The sequence below is a fragment of the Carcharodon carcharias genome, chromosome 15 (genome assembly GCF_017639515.1).
Source record: "Carcharodon carcharias isolate sCarCar2 chromosome 15, sCarCar2.pri, whole genome shotgun sequence".
Lineage (NCBI taxonomy): Eukaryota > Metazoa > Chordata > Chondrichthyes > Lamniformes > Lamnidae > Carcharodon > Carcharodon carcharias.
In genome coordinates, this window is record NC_054481.1 from 23,481,974 (window position 1) to 23,499,222 (window position 17,249).

Below are 17,249 nucleotides of genomic sequence, written 5' to 3' on the forward strand. Positions count from 1 at the left end.
AATTTCAAAAGATTGTATACTTTGACAAGCATTTATTGAACAGTATTGTTTCATTAAAGTTTTTGGACTGTTAATTTCTTCAAATCAGAAGAAAATGGTCTATTCTGTGTGTGGGTTTTGTAGGTGACAATCATGCAAATTGGTCATGTCACTTTGAGCCTTCGTATATCGATTTAATAGTTCATTCATCATAAGAAGTGTGTACAAGCCCAGAAAACGTGAACTGTATGGATTTCTGTAATGAGAAATTTCTGTACGCTACTGTAATCAAGTTTAAGTGGGAAGCACCATTTGATCTGGAAAGGTGGAGGTTGAAATTTCCAAGAAACGTGGGCTGTAAATAAGCACCCATCAAAAATGTTGGCATGCAACTCATCTTGATACCTTATGTAACTGTATAATCTACTGTTCAGGCACATGGTCAGAGACAGGGCATACAGAATTTGCCATTCAGATACAGAACTCTGCTCTGCATCCAGAAACCATAAGGTTGTTATAAAAAATAACACACCTGACTTTTTAATTTGCATGTTCAGATACACTGAACTTCAGTAATTAATTTCTTTGCTTGATCACTATTAATTTTAATTAAATATGTAGAAAATATATTTAAAAGGGTTTGGTGGCATATCACAAATCCAACAAATAGATTGCTGCATCCCTCAATAAACACTCCTGCAAAGACAGATTTTAAAAGGGGTAGAGCAGCCAAATCATTGCTTCAAATAAACCTTGATGCTATCTACATTAGACTGTTCAACAAGACGACCAATTTCTGTTTCACCCATTATCCTTTCCAATATAGATCAAAAGTTCATTTGCACTGGAGAAACCTAGAGATCACCAATTTCCTTAACTCAAAACACAAACTGAAGCACCTACTTATTGCACAGAAAATGGAAAATGAAAGCAGATTGAAATATTTTTTATGCCTGACTTTTTATAGGTCCCACTGTTGCTCTCTGATAATATCGGTATCAAGTGCTTTAATATATATTTCTGTTCATATGAATTTGTATGTTTCCAAATTATTTCCCACTTCACTCCTCTCCCCACCCCCAAAGGAAAACTGCAACTACTTACCTCCAGATTCTAAAGCAAAATCCACCATTCCAGTTTTATCTTCACTGTACAGTTTCAAAGCATTGTCCACTATGATATGCACTTGCTGGACAGCAGATAACCAGACATGATGGAAAATAAAAATAAAAAACTTAAGGGCTGAAAAACTGTATATTTATAGAATTATAAGTAATATTAATTTTTCTTAAGACATACTAATGATGGCTACTAACAAAGTACATCAAGCTAGATACAAACGCATCCATTCCCTCCAGCACTTAACCCTTGAAAAAAATTCAAAGAAGCAGACGGAATGTTTTAAGTACAAAAGGACGTGCACACAAATGTTCATGTGGACCACGAATATAAATTTCTAAACAACTTGTTACAGCACAAGTGCATTTTAAAGAACTTTCTTCAGTACAAAATACAATGATAGCTCAGCAACATTGAGTTGTGTTAGTAATTACACACCAACAACTCATAATACAATCTTAAATTCAAACCCAGTGTCTAACAAAATCCTTGACATGCCAGCAACATGTCAAAAATTGGGCAATGTTTTAAGGTTGCATGATTTGCAAAATGCTCAGTTTAAAAACTGAACACAAAGCTTCACCGACTGGTGAAATTTGATAGGGCAACAACAACTTGAAGTAATGTAGTGAAACATCCCCCAGGGCACTTTACAGGAGTGTTAACAAAAACAGACTCAGAGTCACATAAGGAGATATTAAGGCAGGTGACAAGAGATTGGTCAGGGCCATCTTAAAGGAAAAGAGGTGTGGAGAAGCACAGGGTTTATGGAGGGAATTCCAGAGTCAATGGCCTAGAAGGCATAGCTGCCAATGATGGACCGATTAAAATCGGGAATGCTCAAGAGGCCAGAATTGTAGGACCACTGATATCTTGTAGGGTTGTAAAGATGGAGGAGGTCAAAGATAGGAAAGACTAACTCATGGAGGGATTTGGAAACAAGAATGCAAATTTTAAAATTCAGAGTTGTTGGAAGAAATTCTAGAGGGTGAAGCACTGCAGGTGAATGAGTGGTCACAGAGTGGAGTGAAGAGAGTGGGGATCAAGGTGTAGGTCAATGTCAAAGTGAAGGGTACTTGCAGACTCATACTGCTGGAGATCACAGATGGAGGCAAGGCTACGGAACGATTTGAAGGTGAAAATGAGGATCTGGAGTTCCATTTATTTGTATGTTAAGAGCTGCTGTAGTTTTGTAGGGACAGAGTTGATGGGGGACATGAGCCCAAGACAAGGATCAAAGTATTTTGTATCCTTTAGTTTGTGCAGGGGAGGTCAACAAGGACTGCCTGAGAGAAAAATCAAGCCTCTAAGTAACAAAAGAATGGGGATTTGGCAGCAGAGGGTGAGAGGACAACTAACATTTTGGAAGCAAAATAAAGCAGTATTGACAACAGATTGAGTGCGCGCAGGAGGAAGTTGAGGAATAGTTAAACACTACACAAAGCCTCTTGGTGCTTCCACAGACATTACTGATGCCAAAGATGTTTTAATAGCTTCTAAATACTTTGGGGGGTGGCACAGGTGCGTACTAAACAGGAAAGAGAGCCAAATATATTTCTAAGTGGATTGGGAAGTGTCTATTCTCTATACATAGTGGGAGAAGTTCTGTTGTGTTGATCAGGGAGAAGAATGTTGGTTTGGAGCACCTTAGCCCATAGACCAAGCACCACGTCAAGAAATGTTACGTGAACAGTGATGCCACAATGACAAACTTATGGAGCAGAACAAAGTCCTTTTTCATAAAGAAAAAGAGGCAGTGTGTGAGGTGAAGGTACAGGAGTAACAATCTAAACGGTACTCACCTCCTCTGAAATGCCACTTATCCCAGCACTCATGACTGCACATGCAGCTACCTGTGCATCTGGCAGCTTTTTTGTTTCAATCCAATGTTGAGTAAGATTTTTCAGGATCTTCATTTCCAAATTTTTTAACAGGACGTGGAGTTCAGTTTGGTTGGCAAACTGTGAGGACAGCCATTCCTTGAAGGACTCGGATGAAGTTTGTTTGTTTCCAAAAACCAGTAAGTTGACCAATTCTCTGACCTGATTGTTAACCTTGAAAAGCAGAACAGCAAACGGCAATTTTGTGTACAGAAACCTTGCAGATTTTGCTGGGATGATTGTTCTGGCCACTGTCACTATAAATGAACTTATCCAATAGTGAACAGCAAGTTTTGTAGCACAACTGCAAAATATTCAAATATTTTTACAAAAATGAGAGAAAAAAATTATGCTTACATTTCCCTGTATCCCATCAATCTTTGCACAGGATGCCTTTAGCTCTTGCATATTTGACAATTCTGATTTGACTGTGGACAATTCCATATCCAGTCTCTTGAGTTCAGAGATGAGGTGCTGGTACTGTTCCTCATTTTCATTGCTTGAGAAAGAAAAAGAAACTGGAAATAGTATCCAATGAGAATTACAACATACTCGATGAAAGGAATATGGTGCATCATACCTCAGAGTGCTGGCCTTGGCAATTTCAACCTCTTTGTAAACTTCCTGTAGTTTGAGAGAAAAAGGAAAATTACTTACATGCAGAGAAACTGCTTTGAGTCAAAAATAACATTCTTAACCGACCATAATATATAGCTTATTCAAGTTTACCTTCCAATGATTAATTTGCCCATTACATTGGGATGTAATATTCAAAGGACTAGGAATTGAGGAATTTAAGTGGACTTACTAAATTAGTATTAGTTACAAGGCACTTCCATTTTGTGGAGAAACTAGAGAAATTTAGTTTGTTCCCAGAGATTAAGGGGAGATTTAATAAGTGCTCAAACTATGAACATTTTTGATAGTTTCTCCTTATTTACTCTGTTTCACTGGGAGAAGGGCTGGTGATCAGAAGAGACAGATTTAAATTCATGGGCTAAACAGTCAGAGGTGAGATGAGGAGTTATTTTCAAAACACAGCAATAGTATTATGGTGGTGAGGAATGCACTGTCTGAAAGGGCAGTGGAAGCAGTTCAATAGCTCTTTCAAAAGGGAATTGGATAAAACTGCTGTGCTGTGGGTAAAGAACAGGGGTGGGCGGGACAAACCTGATAGCTCTCTCAAAAGGTCTGGTAAAAGCTTGTGCTTAGTCGGCACAAAAATACATCTTTATATAAAATCTTGTGGTGCAGGATTTTATACAAAGATGTATTTTATACACACCCAACTATGGTTAACATTATTACACATGCATGATTAATGTCCAAATCAAAAAAATAAATCCCTTCCCCTGAATTTCACCAAGCTATACACTACTGTTTAACGGATCAGTCACTAACTATTGTCCCTCTTATCCTTGTGCTGGGATGGCTTGATTTCCAAATTCTTCTGGAACTTATATAGCTGTGCCATATGTCCTTCACACCCACACTTGGCCAAACCTATCTTTTCCACCTGATGAGTTACAGAAGCACAGCTGCCCATTTTAACTGCAGCTCAAGACCTACAAAAAGGCTGTGGAAATTGATATTTAGTACTTGGATGTGTGAGAAATCATGGTTACAGATCAGCACCTTATCACTAACCTGCTCCATCAACCTGAATAATCACCCATTGAAAGCTGATACAAGTTATTGAAATCATGGTCACAGCAGGTGGCGAGCCAGACACACAAGCTTTCCATCATGCATAACAATAAAACTTCTGTTCAGGAAAGCTTCAGTAACACTGAAGCCAGTAATTACTGTGCAAAGAAGACATCACCATGCACACCAGCTTGTCAAAATGAAGTCATTGGAATACAAAGGATTTTGCAGGGCAATTACTCAAATTTGTTTGGGGGTGTGGGGTTGGGCAAAGGTGCAGGAGAGAAAGAAAGCAAGAGGAAGAAACTTTGAAGTATGCAAATTTTAAATAAACATGTGCCAGTGAGTACTGCAACTAAAGTAGGTATTTCATTTCAAATGACCCTCCTATCCCAAACCCTGTTTGGTGGAGGAGCCATGGTTCCAGCAAATGATGATAAAAATTACATTAGGCCTAGGGGGCAATGTGAAGCTATTGGGGTAAACACTCTTTTTTAAGTCAGCGCATTCTCCCCCACTAAGTGATATGTTGGGGTTGAAGGTGCAGAAAATTTGGATTTATTTTAAAGTGCCAGCCAGGACCAGCAGCTAAGGCACCAAAGCATACACAGACAAATCACTGCCTTACATCAGATTTCCAGCATCCGCAGTACTTTGCTTTTATGAAAGCTAAAAACTTGTACAAAGGGCTCAGCTGCAAATTTGCAATTAGGAAATAGGAGACACACATACAAGGACACAGGATAACTCAATTAATAAATGGGGAAGGCCATTTCACACCGTCTGACGGCCTCGAACCACATCCAGTCAGCCCCCGTAAACCTTTTGTATAGGACAAACATACATTCTTTGCTGTCTCCAAAAGGACAATACCCAGTCACTACATTGCATTGTACAAGAACACAATTATCAGCACACCAGGGGGATCACTGTGTCTAACTAATACTATTAAGTTGTAACTGATAGGAAAAAATATATAAACTGTGCTCATTTGAACCTCGGTGGAGAAACACTTGGACTGCCCAGCGTTTGCATAATAAAAGAACCACTTGAATGTTGCATCCGGACCCCGAATGTTGAAATTTTGTACCAAAGTATTCCTCGGACCTTTCGGGATCATAAAGTTCAGAAGCACTTTCAAAAATATCATTAATCTGATAACAGTTTCTAAGCTTAGACAGTATGATGTATTGGTGAGACCACACCCAGAGTACTGTGTACAGTTTTGCTTTCTTTTTGATGGAGGGATATACTTGCGGCAGAGGCAGTTTAGGGAAGGTTCTCTCAGTTGATTGTTTTGATGAAGCAGTTGTCTTGAGGAAGAAAGGTTGAACAGGTCGGGCCTATACTCAGTGAAGTTTAGGAGATACAATCTTATTGAAGCATACTAGATTCTGAAGGGAGCCTGACAGGATTGATACTGAGAGGATGTTTCCTCTCCTGGGAGAAATCAAAGACTAAGGGGCATAATTCCAGAATAAGGTGTCCATTTAAGATGGAGATGAGGAGGAAATTGTTCTCAGAGGGATATGAGTCTTTGGAATTCTCTACTCCACGGAGCTGTGGAGTCTGAATCATTGAATATATTTAAGGCTGAGATAGACAGATTTTTGAAATACAGGGGAGTCAAGGGTTATGGGGGACAGGCAAGAAAATGGAGTTAAGGCAAAGATCATATGAGCCACAATCTTATTGAATGACAGGGCAGGTCTGAGAGGCCATGTGGCTTACTCCTATTTCTGGTGTTTTGACAATGTACAATTTTACTACTTTTGCAAAACAATTTTTTACCATTAAAAAGAGTAAAATGCATTTCCAACAATAACTGGTGTGCATGTGGGAAGAAAATTGAAGTGTAAAATAATACACAATGTATCTGCAGTTGCTATTTTTTTGTTGCTCTGTTAACTTTAGAAGTTAAAAGCTTAGTTAAACTTTCAGAACTGTGTTGGTATCTCTGCCCAAGAATCACTTTTAGCTGATTTCATGAACTCAACAACAGAACAGAAAAAACAATTTAACGGTTCTCACTGAGAATGAGCATGGACAGACAGATGTGTATTTAGCAAACTAAAATGTCTTAGAGCTCAAACAGTTAAAGCATCACATGCAGGACATTATACAGATAATTATACCTTATACGTGGCTTTGTTACTGGTAATAGAACACCATCATTTCAAACAGCTTTATTGTGCATCGATTGTGTAGTTAACCACAATTTTCACACCCAAGCACTTTTTTTGGCAAATAACAGATATGAACTTTGTACACTTGTAGCTTCTCTATGAGCATCAACACACCCAGCTAAGATCATGCCAGCGTGCATATTTCTGATGATCATTTGAAAAGTGAGCATTTGTTTAAGTTTCTCTTTTTCCCCAAACCTAACCCTCAGGATGAAGATGCCCAGACTGAACTAACTTGCAGTAATGCAATTATACAATCGTTTCTTCCAAACTGCATCCAAACGAGCACACACACCCGTTCTGCAGTGTAAATAGTGAAAATAAAATTTACTTTAGTAAAACATCTGGATACTCAAGGTCAGAAAAGTTCTCAGTAAAACATCTAGCCTCCAGTTTAAAACACACCCATGCTGCTCTCAATTTCTCAATGAATACTGTTTTTGAAAACCATTGTAAACACATCATCTCCATAGTAAGGCTCTTCCTTAAGTGCTGCAGCATATATAAATAAATCAGGCTCTTTACAACAGTCATAAGCCACTACTAACCTAACAATTGTCATACATGTAACAAGCAGTGCACCAAGTAATCTCTTTAAATGAGCATTTACAGCCAGCTCTTGTTAATGACATGACTCCATGCTGGCCTCTGTGTAAAACAGATATAGGTATCTAATGCATGAGGTATGAGTTTTCCCACCTTATGGGGAAATGTGCCTTTATTGCAACTTTCTAGTCTGCAATCTTAAGTGCAATGCAATGCCGATAGCTGGCATTTCAATCACCTATAATCAACTTAATTTTTCATTCAACAACTCACTTCATTCAGCTAAAGGTCTAAGGACTCATTACAGTACCAAAGCTATAACTTACAAGATTAACCACATAAAAATCAGATTGATGTTAGTCCCAAGACATGAACTTTCTCCAATTTTGACACTCCTCTCCTCAGGACAGTTCCTTCTATTGTCACCCTTGTACTGAAATTAATCACCATTAACTCTGGCTCAAACACATCCAAGTTGCCTGGATTGCAACAATTGAATAGAAGTGTACTTACCCACTCAACTAGCAAGGGAGTTGAAAATGAGTGAAGTCCATGAAACTGCAATTATGTTGCAGAAGCTACGCTGCATTGCAGAGCATTAAAAAAGGTTTAAATGACATCATGAACCACCAGAGGGTGAAGCTTAAATGACTGAGTAATATTTTAAACTCGAGATTTGCTGTTTATCTAACCGTATTATTCAGGGTTTATTTTTTGCTGGCTGGCTCAAACACAAGAATATCAGTTTCTAACTATTCAAAGATTCCTATGCACAAACACCATCCAATAGAGGCTTCCCAGTAGCAAGTAGCTAAATATTCTACAATTCTCAGTTGTGTTAAATATTAAGCTAGCAGATGAATAATTACAATGTTACCATACCTCTGATCTGTTAGACAAACTCTTAAGCAGAAACTCCAGTTCAGCGATTCGGAATTCATGCTTCTGATGTAAAGCCATAAACTGATTCTAGAGAGGGAAGAAAGAGAAATATATTCAAAATATGTCTATTGAAAGTGGTTAACTGACAGCTGTACATGAAGATTATCAAGAAGATAAACATATGTAAAACAATAAGTAATCCCGAAACTTTTCACTGCCTCTCTGCAAGGTGAGACTACATAAAGGAGCTGACACCATAGCCTGTAATAACAATTGTTTTTTCCACGAGTTCTCTGGGAGAAAGCTCAACTGCTAAATCGCACAGCTATAAATGCAAACAATATAAGTTATCACACTGCTGCAGAATAAAGAGGTTAGGGTTGGTAACCTGAAGGAATAACATCCAGCAGATCCAAGTGGCTCAACCGAAACCAATCTTGAGATTTGTAGCATACATCTATGTTTGTAAAATGGTCAGCATACACACTGATTAAGTTATTTGGATAGTACTTTTTAATGCAAAATGAACAAGAGTGGAAATGTAATAATTTTTTGCCAAACTTTAGCAAGTTACCAGCTGTCCACACATGATTTGTTTACAGGTGTATGGCGAGGAATACGGCTTTATTTGTTGGGGGGGGGGGGGGGGGGATGGTTAGAGAAACATTCAAGAGGCAATTTCCTCTGCAATCAGGGGTCATTGACCTGAAATTTTAAACTCTTTCTCCCATATATGCTGCCTGCCCTGCCATGTGTTTTATTAGAGATTACTGCTGTTCAAGGATCATTGCATTTGAAATGCATCATTTGGATTTAAACCTAGGTGGCTATTCATTTCATTTGGTGAGAATATTTAAGTAGCCTACATTGGATTGAAAGCTTCTGAACTAGATCAATTGGCAGATACAAAAGGCAATTTTGGTTGGGTTGTCATGTCATATGCAAATGTGAAAATACAAATGCTATGGAGCCAATTTACATTGTGACTATGTCAAGTGACCATGGCAAATGCAACTTCTGAAGCCTCTGAAGCACTGGAGGCAAAAAAGGGCCTCAACATATCAGAGATAACATTCTGTTTTGCCCCTGACAGTGAGTGCAGTCCCATTTTAATAGTTTTGAGTGTTTCAAAACACAAAAGCTTTGATATGGACTCTGTCTGTAACAGGGGGATTTATGGAATTAGCTTGGACATTTAAGGCTGCTGGGTTCCAATGATGGAATAAGTTGCTTTGAATGCACCTCCACTGTTGTTAATTGAAGGATTCCATGTTATCTCTATTCATGGGGCAGAATTTTCTACCTGTCGGGTGGGGAGCCGATCTCCGCCTGAGAAGCGGGCCCCGCTGCCATTTTATGTGGGTGGGCCAATTAAGGCCCGCCCAGCATGACGCCCAGTGAGAAGGGGGGAGGTTCCCCAAAAGCGAAAGTGCGCTCTTTCACGCATGCGCACGAAAGAGCACACATCTCCCTGAGGTTAAGTGCTGCCTCAGGGAGATTGCTTACACGTTGAAAAATAGAAAAAAAAAATTCCCTAACATGTCCCCCTCATGTGACAATGTCATATGAGATGGGGCATGTTCATAATTTACACAATAACTTTATTAAAATTTTTGAAACCCTGCACGAAACCTCATCCCGCCAGCGGATGAGGTTTCATGTTTTTTCTATTTGCTGCCGGGGCTCCTGGCCTACCTGCCAACCTTAAGGTTGGACGGGCAGGTCCTTTAACTGTATAAACGATCCTGTCAATGGCCTCAATTGGCCACTGACAGGGTCGGCGGGCCCGCAGCTGATTTTGCTGCAGGCCCACCTTCCTGAAAACTTAAGTGGGGCAAGATGACGTCGGGGGTTCCGCCTGATGTCATCCTGCGTCATTTTACATGTCGGCGAGCAGGCCCCGCCCCCTGCTCGCAGACGGCAAAAATTCTGCCCATAGTTGTGACAGACAATTAAGCATATGTACAAAATTTTCAGTTCTTACTTAACCAGGTCAGCTCCAGTTGCACATTTGCCTGAAAAAAGTACTGAGCTGCTCACTTTCATCAACCAAAGAGCAGCTTGCTTCTTGTTAGAAAGCTCAAAACACCCAGGCACCTTAAGTCATATCCTTTCTATAGGAAGGCTAAAATGTTTATTTCCCCAGAAATGTGGCATTTGCAGAGCAACAGCACCAATGATCACCCTCAGGTAATTTCAAGACAGACTTGATCTTAACACTTGATCTCAGTGGCATTAACAAATGCAGTGGAATATCTGAAATGTTATCACCAATCCCCATTATAAACTCAAGTTACATGTCGTTCTTGCTTCACTTGAGGAACATTTGACATCACTCAATATAAAAATCATAGGACTTGTGCCTGTTAATAATGCTTTCCTGACAACGGAGAATTTTTAAAAAGGAAGACAAAATGTGCTCGTGCACATAAACACTTTTAACTGTGGTACAGCCCTCCCAAGCAAGTGAGGTAGCTGCACTTAGTATCACCTTGCACCAAGCACGAATACTGACATACAGCCATGCAAATGATGATACAGCCCCCAAAAATAGCAAACACGCTCAATCACTGATCTGCACACAAATTCAAGTACGTGTAGATATGTAAAGCGCTTCAAAATCAAAACCATAGCTAAGAATATCAACTCAAGTTTTTATATGCTTTAAACCTGGCAGTAGGAGAAAACTGCTCCCAGAGACAGAGTTGTAAAACCATAATTTAAGGTAGTTATACTACCCCGTAGCCAAGGTTACAATTAGAATTCACACCTGCTAAAAGCTAGTTGCAAGTATGTGGACAACTTATGCATGAATTAAGAAATGTTTAACACATTAAACTCAAATGAAAAAAAGTTAGTATTCCAAAGCTGCTGCAACACTGACGTGCCCAACATCTGCATAGTTGATGACGTATTTGGTCACCTCAGCTGTTGCTTTTTCTCGAAGTTTTGGACTCCAGCAGTTTACCTGGAGAACATCAGTTCCTTCCTGTTTCATCTCTTCCTGCAGCACATTTGAGTGCTGTCTGATCAAGTTTCTGATGAGGACCACGATTGCTTCTTTATCGTTCATCTGCCCGATTTGTTCCTGTAGTTTCTGTAACAAACTGGCAAGCTGACTGTAACGCTCATCTGAAGCAAGGGAGCTCTGAGAACACTGGTCACTGAGCACGGCAATCTGCTTTTCTAACTCTGTCACACGACTCCAATCGAACGAGTGTCCAGTACTCTGAAACAGATAGTTACATGGTGACAAAGTTGCCCTTTAGGCCTCAAACCATGCTGCACAAAGATATTTATACTGGAAGCATTACCCGTGGAAGTGGCAGAGAACCAGGAATCTCCCCATTTGTCCGGATAGTTGGTACAGTTTCTTTTGAGCCCTGTGCTGTTTGTACTGCTGTCCCATTAAGGACTGGTAACAATGACCACAAGCCTGCCAGACCAAAGTACCACAGGCCAGCTAAAGAAAGAAGAGGAATGATATTTTTATTGGGGGGGGGGGGGTGGAAGAAGAAAAAAAAAGTCACAATATTCAGTTTATTTGCAATAAGTTTGATAAGCAAAGACTTGCTACAAATAGGAATTGGAGAGCTGTTGTTTCTGTCAAGATCTTTAGTACTATTAAATGCATTGAGCTATCACAAGTTTTTCTGCATTCTTCTTTCACATGTTCTCCTGGTCCTTTTGAAACATCATATTTTTAAATAACTTGCATCAGGGCAAATTCAGACTGCTTATTTTTAGACTTTATGTAGACAAAAACAATTTAGTCATTGAGTATTTAACAAGAATTTAATTGCACTATTTCCCCTACCTTTTTCAATGATTTACCAGATTATCCACAGAACACATATTTATACAATCCAGTAGATGACACTCTACTACCAATAAAGGAGTCTCGTCAACCATCACATACATAAAGGGGTATATGCAGTCATATCTTTCTGCACACAAGTGAAAGAGGAGTGGGATGCTTATCTCATGTTTAAAAACTGTTACATATATGCAAGTTGTTGTCATGATGTGGGAGGACAAGAGAATCAAAACCAATAGGATTTGGGAACCTGACTAACAAACACCACAACAAAAAATAATGTAATTTCTTTCAGGACACTGACAAATGAACCATTTGGATACCAATTGTAATTCAATATATTTAAATGTAGTCATTTAAACTTGCATTCAATAAAGGTAATGGAAAGGAATGCATGCGTAGGGTTGGCGGTTATTATTTGAAGTGCAAAAAGTTTAGCTTTTTTTTAAAAAAACTTGTAAGCAGTCTTCTGTTCTGACCCAGTTGACTCAGAACACATTATAAACCCTCCCACTGCAAGTTCTCAATTGTGTTTTGATTTGCATATGGTCTTTGTTCTCCATCCATTAGTGTGTTTAATTTGCCTAAATTGGTTTCTTTTTGAAAGAAAAATTGAAAATTTTATACTCAATATATACTTATGGAATTAGTTTTCTTTCATGAATAAACATAGATAGCGAGTTTGTTGGTATAGCGGCATAGGAGGTCTTGTGGCGCAGTGGGTAGCATTCCTGCCCCGAGCCCAAAAGCTCTTTGTTCAAATCCCACTCCAGGACTTGATGGCCACATTCATCTATGGCAGGCTGTATGAGTGGGGGCACAAGAGCCTCCCCACGTTACAGGACTCCACGCGCTGGTTCTTGCCACAGGCTGTACTCAGTGGAAAGTGTCCTCCTTGCTCCAAGAGGTTGCCAGAAGGTAGCATATGCATATAGTGTTGTACGCTTCATAAGCAGGATGTTTTTGCACAATGGAGCAGTGAAATGGGCGAGCTTCCCAGGGGAACTTCACAAAGCTTCTACCTGGTCAAGGAATACTGTGCCTGTGGTAGATGAACAACAGGATTCAATTTTACCTCAAGTCCTCTTTCAGACCTTCTGGGAACTTTGTCAAGTTGAACACGAGTATGATCTGTGTGTCATATGTCGACTTGTGAGCCACTTTGGGTGGAGGTAGAGTTGCTCTTTTGGGGGTTGGCTCAATATTGAGCATTTAGAGGTAGAAGAACAGATCCAAGCTTGCAATTTGTCTAAAGGGGTAAAGGTCTTTCTCTCGCAGGCCTAGCCGTTTCTTTCTTGTGCCATATTCTAAGGCCACTTAGTGGGATTTCAAGATGAAGTACATCCCTCTCCAAACCAATAATTGGGACCCACAGGTGGCATTTGAAAAGGAGACGGGACAACATATTCATTCATTTATAATGGTTGCCAGAGGTACAAAATCAGAGGGGAGCATTGAGTTTGGTGTACACTTTAATTTGAACTTGAAGCACAGCAATGTTGTGTTGGGTTGGGAATGGAAATGTCACACTTCAGTATCAGTCTTGCAACATGCAACAGTCATCCTAAAATAAAACAAACAGGTATGCTTTCAAGTCCTTCCAAATCACAAACCAGCTTTCATATACAATGTTGCTTTGGCAGTTTGTTAGTCCAGCCAAATAGGCATCTTCACCATACTCCAGCGCATCACATAACACTTTCTATCAGGACCACAGATTCAAACTTGTAGGTGTTTGCTTACCAAATAAAAACAGAAGTGGGATCAACAGGAATAACCATCTGAGCAATCTGGACAGACACCTGGATGCAAAGACAAACAATAATTGCCAAACCAGATTATATCCAACAAATTCTGCAACCTATAATAAATTCAAGCATTATATTTTCATTGCTAAACAAACTGAAATCAACTGACATCAGCTGAACATACCTAGTGAGCAAAAATACATCAAGAAGGGACATTAAAGTGATCAGCTGATACCATCCAGTCCCAAGCCACCAGAAAGCTCCAGAAGCAGCCTTTCCTGAAAAAAAAATACAAATGCACAAGATTGATGGATGATTACAAATTCAGGTGCTCACCCTGAGAAGTAGGTGAAAATCCAATGAAAAACATGCTGTGTGAACTAGCCCAACTATAAATCTGAGAAAATAGGAAAAGCAAATGCATGAATCCAGAGTGCAAGTACATGACATTGAAGAAAATTAAGCCAGGGTTAATACTACTGAAGCCATTGCTGGATGCGCAGGACTTGGGGTGAAATCTAAGCTTGCAATGGTCTACCACCAAATAGACAGCCACAATAAACACCAGCTCTAGAGGGCCAAGTGTGCAAAAATTAATAGGTGGAACAGATGCAGAACAAAAATTAAAATAAAAAATTAAATAACCTGGAGATACAATGGCCAACCACAGAATAGACAAGACCTTCCTGGATACAAACCAGGCAACAGCACCAGCAGCCTGCATCACTTGCAGCAACAAAGAGCCTACAAATAAAAAACAGATCTGCAGTACATCAACTTTGTATGTTCAGGCAACGTATTTTTGGTGTAGCTTTTATTTTACTAAATATACTGAACAATAGTTAATGCACCAAATATCCCAAACATGTTGTAACAGCATCAAATATCACCATTTTTCACAATTTTGTCAAAGCACGAGGATGAAATAGAAGTCTAAAAATCAACCTGCATAAGCAAAGACCAGCCAGATGGTCCGCGTGACTTGTGTAAACTTCATGTACTTTGTGGACCCCACCTCTGTGGATTTATATGTATCGTGTTTCATCCCCTTACAGTCATCACCTGTTGGTTGTGGCAGTACAATACATTAGTGGAGTGATCAAAGTGAACCCAATTTGTGGTCAAGTGCATTTTGCCCCACAAGCAACTGTGGAATGAAGTGGCAACAGCAGGTATCAAACCAAAATACTTACACAAAGATTCCCCATTTATATTCAGGTGTCCATCCCCAGTAATCAACTCTTTTACATTCATTCTTCCACAGTAACTTGAATGGGCTGCAACACAGAAACTGATCCTTAGCTGTCTTTCTCAGATGGAAAAAATACTCTGCAGAGAAAAATCTCGACTTGTCAAACCAATGAGTAGTGAAGTTACTACATTTGCATGTAGCCAGGACTACGCTGCTTATACATGCAAATAAGCAAAAGCAATTAAGAGTTTACTGAAATAAACAAGCACAAAGCCATTTAAATTTTAGATACCCATTCACAGCTCATTTTGCTGGCTTTGGTCAAACCCTCCAAAACAAGTGAAAGTGATCTATTATAGAAAAGATATTCCATGCCATGCACATACCACCGCAATGATTAGAAGAATTTTAAATATTTTGGATATGCTTTTTACAAAAAGCACCTGAAGAGACCACAACCAGTAATCTTACACTGAAAATTAATAAAGTGGCAAAAACTTTCTACAACAGGGGAATACAAAAAAAAGTAATGGGCTCTACTAGGCAGCAACAGAGTTAAGAACATGCAAGCCCATGTTTCACCCCACACAGTTAGATACCTTTGGAGTAAAAACCAGTCTTCAACAAAAGTGTTTGATATAGCTGCAAAAACCATGCGGCTGCAGTTGATACAGTATACTTTGCCAACTGGAGTGTGTGATTCATGAATAACTGCACTCCTGAAAAAAAGCAAGCAAATGCAACCAATTTTTTTTTAAATCCAAATATTACGTTCATGACACTTATGTAGGGGCTGTTAAACCCTGGAGCAGATCCTACTGCAAAATCAGATGTTTAAGGGATTAAAATTTGCTGATTAAACCATGAAGATTAAATTTTGGTAAAATTGAATTCAAGCCATCAGAACACTTATTAGAATTAAACAAAATACATAATTATTTCAGTAATAATTCTTAATTTCACAAAATTACACAGCACTGTCTATGCTCAATTATAGTTTCTCAGGTCTGCCGCCTCATCTATAAATGAATGCTTTATTAATTTACGTACCTTGATTTTTTTTTTACTGAACTGCAGATTAATTACTCACTCCCTCCCAGTAGTACAAAAAAGGATTGCCACCTTCACATACAGGAACAGCCAACAAACTTGTAAGCTATTCGGCACAAGCCCAGAATTCCAAACATTAACATTCAGGTATTTTAGGGTGTACTGCATTTTTCAAAACAACAATTCAATATAAGCAATGAGATGCACCATGTAGACTTAAATTGTACATTTATTGTTGGACCCAAATAAAACCAGGAATTAGATTTGTTCTTTTCCTTCAATTTCATATTCCCCCTTTTCATGCAATTCTTTGACTAAGGAAGTTTGCTCCTGAGCCTTGATAATACCACATGCCCAAAGGGCAAGTGCATACAGTTCAGGGAAACCTATCTTCCAAGATCCCTTCCCTATAAATAGGAACACATTTCAGGTTGCCAGCTTCCTGGATCCCCCATCCATAAAAGTCAAGAATTTCAAGCCTCCACTCCTCCGTACAGAGATTTCTCTTCTGCATACAGTCCCTCTTTTCTATCCATTGCCAGTGAAAGTACCAACTTGAGCTTTAATCATAGATTAAGAATGAGTGGGTCACTGGGTCAAAATTCTGGAACTCCCTTCCGAACAGCATTGTGAGTGTACCTACACCACATGGACTGCAGCGGTTCAAGGCTGCGGCTCACCACCAGCTTCTAAAGGACAGTTCAGGATGGGCAATAAATGCTGGCCTAACTAGCGATACCCACATCTCATGAAAGAAGAATGAATGATCAAATCTATGGTCCTATGGTACTTCACTCAAGCATTTTTTTTTAAACAAAATTATGAAACAGAACCTTAAGGCAGAATTTTACAGCCCCTCTGGGTAGATTTGCAGGCAGGGGTGGGGCCCAAAAAATTCTGTGGGTGCCTTTCCCACCAGCTACCTACCCACCCTAATCTTGGCCATGATTTAATGGGTGGAAGACAAGGCATTCAGCAGCCCGCACAGCCTCACGCTAACAGAGGTCCTTAAGTGGCCAATTAAGCCTCAGGTAGGAAGACAGGGGTGCCTCCTTCATGGGCCCCTTTTCCTGGTCTCTGGATACAGTCCCAGCAGTGGCCACTGTTCCCTAAATAGGTGCAGCCCACCAAAACAGGGGCAGGTTTCACAACTTTTTCAGCAGCTGGGGTGGTAAACCCCACTACCCTGCCCATAGAACAGTA

The 17,249-nt window shown here is 39.5% G+C and overlaps 1 protein-coding gene across 11 annotated transcripts in view; it reads right to left on the bottom strand.

The window, feature by feature from the left end:
- The window catches only part of LOC121287889 (SUN domain-containing protein 1-like), a 70,520-nt gene that overhangs the window by 13,747 nt on the left and 39,524 nt on the right, over window positions 1-17,249 (bottom strand). For 7 of the 11 annotated variants that reach the window (XM_041205913.1, XM_041205903.1, XM_041205907.1 and 4 more), the window contains 12 exons: window positions 15,596-15,715; window positions 14,998-15,081; window positions 14,750-14,866; window positions 14,450-14,548; window positions 13,989-14,082; window positions 13,800-13,858; window positions 11,554-11,702; window positions 11,163-11,468; window positions 8,240-8,326; window positions 3,336-3,602; window positions 2,901-3,152; window positions 1,084-1,168 (listed from right to left, as the gene is read on the bottom strand). In XM_041205913.1, coding sequence (XP_041061847.1) covers window positions 1,084-1,168; window positions 2,901-3,152; window positions 3,336-3,602; window positions 8,240-8,326; window positions 11,163-11,468; window positions 11,554-11,702; window positions 13,800-13,858; window positions 13,989-14,082; window positions 14,450-14,548; window positions 14,750-14,866; window positions 14,998-15,081; window positions 15,596-15,715 — 1,719 coding nt within the window. The remainder of the gene's footprint in view (window positions 1-1,083; window positions 1,169-2,900; window positions 3,153-3,335; window positions 3,603-8,239; window positions 8,327-11,162; window positions 11,469-11,553; window positions 11,703-13,799; window positions 13,859-13,988; window positions 14,083-14,449; window positions 14,549-14,749; window positions 14,867-14,997; window positions 15,082-15,595; window positions 15,716-17,249) is intronic. The other 4 variants (XM_041205909.1, XM_041205912.1, XM_041205908.1 and 1 more) reach the window with 4 other exon arrangements.